Raw genomic sequence first — 6,000 nt, 5'->3', positions numbered from 1 at the left:
TCAAAAGGGTGACTTTATGGTTGAACCTAAGAAATACTTTCTGCTCAGTACAACGCCCTTCCACCGAGTGAGACTGTAGGGTGTAGTTTATATAGAGGGAGTGGTTTTACACAGCTCAACACTTCCACAAGCGTCTCCTAAAGACATTGAATAGGCAGTGCCCTTACCAAAGATGGTCGCCGCCCTTAGCTGTAGCGTAATAAGTTACACGTCACTCCGGAGTACCTGTAGCCGCCTTCTACCCTCAATATGAATGGCTTCTAATGCTTCACTGCTCAGTTACGTGTCTATGCATGCGCACGCACAATCACGCCGTGCAAAGGCGTGTACATGACGGATTCCTTGGACTCCAATTGGCCAATTCCAGCGAGTCATAGTCACTATTGTGATAACATTACAGTGGCATTGTGACAGCAGTATGCTGGGATATATCAGCGAATGCCTGTGCGCGCGGCACCCCCAGAGAGGAGACACGCGAACCTCTGAGTGTACACATAGACATATATAGCCTCTGTGGGTGCAGTGTGTATATATACATACCATCTCTGAGCCGCGCCTCTGCGTGTACAGTGTGTTTGTGTGTATATACATATACACCTCTTCCTGTTCACCTGCACAGTTTGTTCCTTGCACGTTGTATCTATCTCCTCTATCCTACCTCTTTGCCCCGGTTGCTGTCATGACTGGCGGGAAGAAAGGCTCCAAAGAGAAGAAGAAGAGGAGGAGGTCAGACTCCTGTGAAGTTGGGGCACAGGCGGAGAGGAAGAGGAAGAGCACGGAAGTCAGCCTCAGTAACCCGGTAAAGCCCTGACATGAGCATACCTTTCCACACACCCTCATTGCTATAAGGCTTCCAGATGGCTTCTCCAAAAATACTGGGCACAATGGTGAAAGGTGACACATACACACACACACACCTACGGCTGCGGTCACTGCCACAGCGCGCGGCGTGCGCTGTGCGTGCAAGCACCGCCCCTCAATGGGGCTGGGCCCAGTACGCACCAACAGCCGCGCCGTACTGCAAGTTTTTTTAAACTCAATGAAATTGAGTTTAAAACTTGCGACGGAGGCGTGGCCACGCCCCCACCGGCGGTTCACCCAATGAGGGCTAACCAGCCGCGTGATGTAATGGGCACGCCCCTGCAAATCCCCGACCACGCCCCCTCCCGTCGCAAGCTCCCTCTCTCCCCTCAGACCGCAGATCGCGGTTAGCGCTGTGCACGCGCCGCCCCCCCGCCGGGCGTGCGTGTCACATACATGACTGGGACCGCAGCCTACCTCAGCTCCATGCTGCTTCCTACTCTCCATGACCCCAGGCTCCCAACACATCATCCTGATTGGCTGCTGCTGGGTAATGTAGCCCAGGGGTGCGCAAACTTCTTGCTAGGCGCAGCGTTCGCGCCCCCCCCTCTCCAAGGATTCGTGTCAAATGATGCCGTGGGTCATTTGATGTCACGTGACCCCCCCGCATCATTTGATGTGCGTTGCCATGGCGATGCATCACGTCACATGACTTCGCGGTATCATTTGACGCCGTGTTGCCGAAGACCCAGCAGTGAGCAGGTAAGGAAGTTACAGAGGCCTCACACCTCCCTCCGCATTTAATTTAAATGCCGTGGGGAAGAGCGCGGGGCCTCTGTAACCGCTGTGCCCCCCTAGAAATTCTCGCGCCCCCAGTTTGTGCCCCGCTGTTGAAGCCAATCAGGATGAATGAAGCTGTCCAGTCCCCTAGCAATAGCCCTGCTCTTTTTCTGTGCAGGGAAATTGTGCGGCCCCCCAAGCCTGTTGGGTCACTACGTCCAGAGAGGTAATACTGTTATACACATACATGTCCAGTATTACCTCTATTATTTTACCGAACATTGTTCAAATATAGGACAGTCCGATTCAATACTGGACACCTGGGAACCATAAGTATATGACATCAGACGTCCCCATATGGCAGGGCTCTTTAAAGAAGTTTGCCAAAGGGGCCGGGTCAAGAAAGATTGAGTAGATCGGCCACAAGCTTATTGTAATTAACCCATAATAAAATTATAATCCTACATTTTACAACATTTTACAAACATATAAAGACTCTGTACCTTATACATTGACAGGAATTTAAATTGCAAGTGAGTTTCAGTGTGAAAAACTTTACTTTGGTGCTTAAGCAACTAGTAGTTCTTTTGTAAATTTGGGTTCATATAATCACTAGAGCTACATTCTTCTTTTCAGGAAGCAAAGAGCCCTCTTCCGCCTGCTGTTGACAAGGAAGGTGAAGTTGAAGAACCAAGTGACCTAGAGGAAGGGGGCCTGGACCTGAGTGTCCCACTCAAGCCCATTAGTTTTTACATGTCGGACAAAAAGGAGATGTTACAGCAGTGCTTCCGGGTAGTGGGGGAGAAGAAGCTGCAAAAAATGCTCCCCGACCTATTAAAGGCAAGTGATTTATAAATAAGATCAGTATTTTTATGCCAGCCATCTATGCAGTTTTTCTTTTTTTTTTATATAGCGTACATATAGCAATGGGATGGTATACCCTTTACCTTTTTAGCGAGTACACTACACATTTTTGGGGTCCTGGAAGATTAGCGGTACCTATCACACAATTTGTGTGTGGTGAGCTGCATAGACCAGACAACATACACAGGAATTGTTTGGAAGAACATATATTCAGCTATAATTAAATTAAAATGGTGTCTATTTTATGTACAAAACATGCTGGAATCGTGCTAACATACAGGTCTGGGAGCACTAATAATGTAATGCAATTTAAAGAAGCAATCCCACCAATAACAACCAAAAAAAGTCGCAACATAGCTCGATAGTTTGTTGTTTTGATCTACTTATTGAAAATCTTAGTATTTAGCAGAGTTTCCAATTGTTCATTATTTCACTGCTGTCTCCTGTTACCATGACAATGGCAATAGGATAGCTGCTTTCAAAGAAAAGAGGTTGCATTCCATATGAGTACATATACAACAAAATAAAGGATCACTCCCGTTTTGTGTAGTTTACATTTGTGTACCACTCAGTGCGTTAATGCTAACAAACTTTTAGAAAGAGATCCAGAGAGAGAGAGCAATGCTAATACAAAGATTCCGCATCGTTTTTATTTCTTCTTAGAAATGATACTACATTCGTAGCGTTATTAGACACGAAAAACATGGCTTAATTTTTAACACATTTGCAGCTATAGTTGACCAATTCTTAGAAGTTGATATTAACAAACAGTGTGTTGTTGGATAACACCGTTTCCAAGGAGTAACAGTAGCTGCAAAGGCAAACAAGATCTTATCTTGCATTAAATGGGCAATGGATGGAAGGGAAGTAAACATAATTATGCCCCTTTACAAAGCATTAGTAAGACCACACCTTGAATATGGAGTACAATTTTGGGCACCACCCTTAGAAAATACATTATGGAACTAGAGAGTGCAGAGAAGAGCTACCAAATTAACAAAGGGGATGGACAATCTAACTTATGAGGAGAGGCTAGCTAAATTTAGATTTATTTACATTAGAAAAGAGGCGTCTAAGAGGGGATATGATAATTATATACAAATATATTCAGGGACAGTACAAGGAGCTTTCAAAATAAATATTCATCCCACGGACAGTACAAATGACACAGGGTCATCCCTTAAGGTTGGAGGAAAGGAGATTTCACCAGCAACAAAGGAAAGGGTTTTTACAGTAAAGGCAGTTAAAATGTGGAATTCATTAACCATGGAGACAGTGATGGCAGATACAGTAAATTTGTTCAAAAAAGGTTGGACATCTTTTTTTAGAAAGGAAAGGTAAACAGGGATATACCAAATAAATAAACATGGGAAGGATGTTGATCCAGGGAATAATCCAATTTGCCAATTCTTGGAGTCAGGAAGGAATTTATTTTTCCCCTTATGAGATATCATTGGATGATATGTCACTGGGGTTTTTTGTTGCCTTCCTCTGGATCAGTACAGAAGTATAGATATAGGATAAAGTATCTGTTGTCTAAATGTATCATAGGTTGAACTTGATGGACGCATGTCTTATTTTCAACCTCATCTACTATGTAACAAGGATTGCACCTTTTAATGTTTTCCCTACCAGAGAGGCCCGCAAACACTTTGCCTGTCATTACGAAGGGATTAAGGGGACGATTTGCCAAGGTCCGTTGCAGTGAAATGTACCGGGTCCATCGTTAACTTCTTTTGACTTGACTGGCAGGAAATGCCAGATCTGGTGCATTTACCCGCAACGGACCGTCGCGAATCTCCCCCTCCGAGACGTGACAGACAACAGGCCTCCTTATTTTATGGCTGAAATAATGATGTTTGCATTTGCATGGGATGAACAATTCAGAAATAATACCATGCAGTGCCATAATAGCAATAGTGCAGTTATACAGTGTTCCACAGGATAAACAAACGGGTATTACAGATTTAAAAAACAATTTGGAATGCACTTCTATATTAAGCTGTTTTACAACAAGACCCTGTAGCAATAAGAGTTAAACATATTTTACAATAGGTAAGTAAGGCACGTCTCCTGATTATGTAAGGCATGTTGTGAATATGTTTGGATTCCACCTAGCCTCCCCTTATACACATCATTTGCAGAATTGATCACTTCCGGCAGGTAAAGTAGTACAAGACCATTTTCAGCTGCTGTTCTTATCCAGTAAAAAAATGTGGCATTGCACAAATTGACTTTGCTTTTGATTCTGTTCAAGCGAATTGCATATGTCATTGTGAAATCCTAGGTCTCTACTTGGAAGAAATATTGATGCCAACACTTTTTTTTTTTTTTTTGTGAGTTGTTGGTGTTGAGCGCCTTAAAGCAGCAATTTGTGCTGCTCCTCTCCTTTTTTTTTTTTCTTCCCGGTATGGTATTTTCTTATTACCGGAACTGTGGGGTTCCCAGAGACGAGGCGTGGTGACCCGACCTCCCGTGATCCTGCGTTTTCCCTAAGATTCAGACACTTTCTGCTCCAGGCAATACTTGCCAGGTGGACAGCTATCTGACTTTCCTTATCTGCCACCAGGTTATGTATATTATGATGGCACCAGTATGTTGTTCAATACAATTATATTGAAGGTGCCTGCTCAGCTAGTCAATTACGTGCTGGAGGGGTGCAAATAGGGAATAAAATGATTGTGCGAAAGAGAAATGGTTTCCTATGAGATGCACTCAACCTCCAGTGACATAAACCTTAACCTTTAATAATCATAGAAAAAGAAAGAAGCCATATAATATTAAAACCTCTGGAGGAACAGTCTGTAACTAAAATGGGATATTTATCTAAATATCAATACTAACCATATCCATTAAGGAAGGTAGTATAATATATGCATAAATATTCTGTATTGGTATCAACAACGGCTTAACAACAATGTTAGTTTGTCTAAACACCAAAATAGACAATATTGTCTTTTGAAAGCATACATATGACGACTACAGTCACTTTAACAACCCTATTATCTATTTAATACAGTTTTAACATAAGTGTTTATTCCCTAGTTCTTTTCTTTTAACAGGGCACTCCCCCATATATAATAATTATGCACAACAAAAGGAGTGAGACCGGGAACAAGATAAGCTTTTATATCCTATTGGTTAATAGAAGCTGCAGAGTTACTTTGACAAAAAAGACTCATAAATAAATGGGAGCCACGGGGATCCGCCCACCCCCGAAGAAGCTCAGTAACGAATGGAACGCGCGCCGGGTATGAATGACGTCACAGCTGACACGTCAGGAGCACGACTGAGGCGCAGTTCTCAGCTCCGCAAAAAGTAGGGTAGCGCTGGGGAATTTTATTGTGGGGGTTGATACTAGACGATGAGGCAGTTAAACCAAGTTGTGGACCCCATGGGTATCCACTAGCCCAAGACAGTAGAGAGAAACAGGTACTGTAGTGCCGACGGTTATTCTTACACAAACCAGTGGCAATCGGCAAAAAGACCCAGGTACATGCTGGGTCGTGTTTAAGGCAAGTTTAATACATTTCTGCATTGCATTTAAGGCATTTC

The 6,000-nt window shown here is 43.4% G+C and overlaps 1 protein-coding gene across 1 annotated transcript in view; it reads left to right on the top strand.

The window, feature by feature from the left end:
• Window positions 1–377: 377 nt before the first annotated feature.
• CAAP1 (caspase activity and apoptosis inhibitor 1) overlaps window positions 378–6,000 on the top strand; it is a 44,322-nt gene continuing 38,699 nt past the window's right edge. Inside the window, exons 1-2 of the mRNA XM_075595499.1 lie at window positions 378–799; window positions 2,218–2,421. Of these exons, the coding sequence (XP_075451614.1) occupies window positions 680–799; window positions 2,218–2,421 (324 nt within the window). The 5' untranslated portion in view covers window positions 378–679. The remainder of the gene's footprint in view (window positions 800–2,217; window positions 2,422–6,000) is intronic.

The sequence above is a fragment of the Ascaphus truei genome, chromosome 1, assembly GCF_040206685.1.
Source record: "Ascaphus truei isolate aAscTru1 chromosome 1, aAscTru1.hap1, whole genome shotgun sequence".
In the NCBI taxonomy this organism is placed as follows: Eukaryota; Metazoa; Chordata; class Amphibia; order Anura; family Ascaphidae; genus Ascaphus; species Ascaphus truei.
The sequence above is the reverse complement of the archived record's forward strand: the minus strand, read 5'-3'. Positions and strand labels throughout refer to the sequence as shown.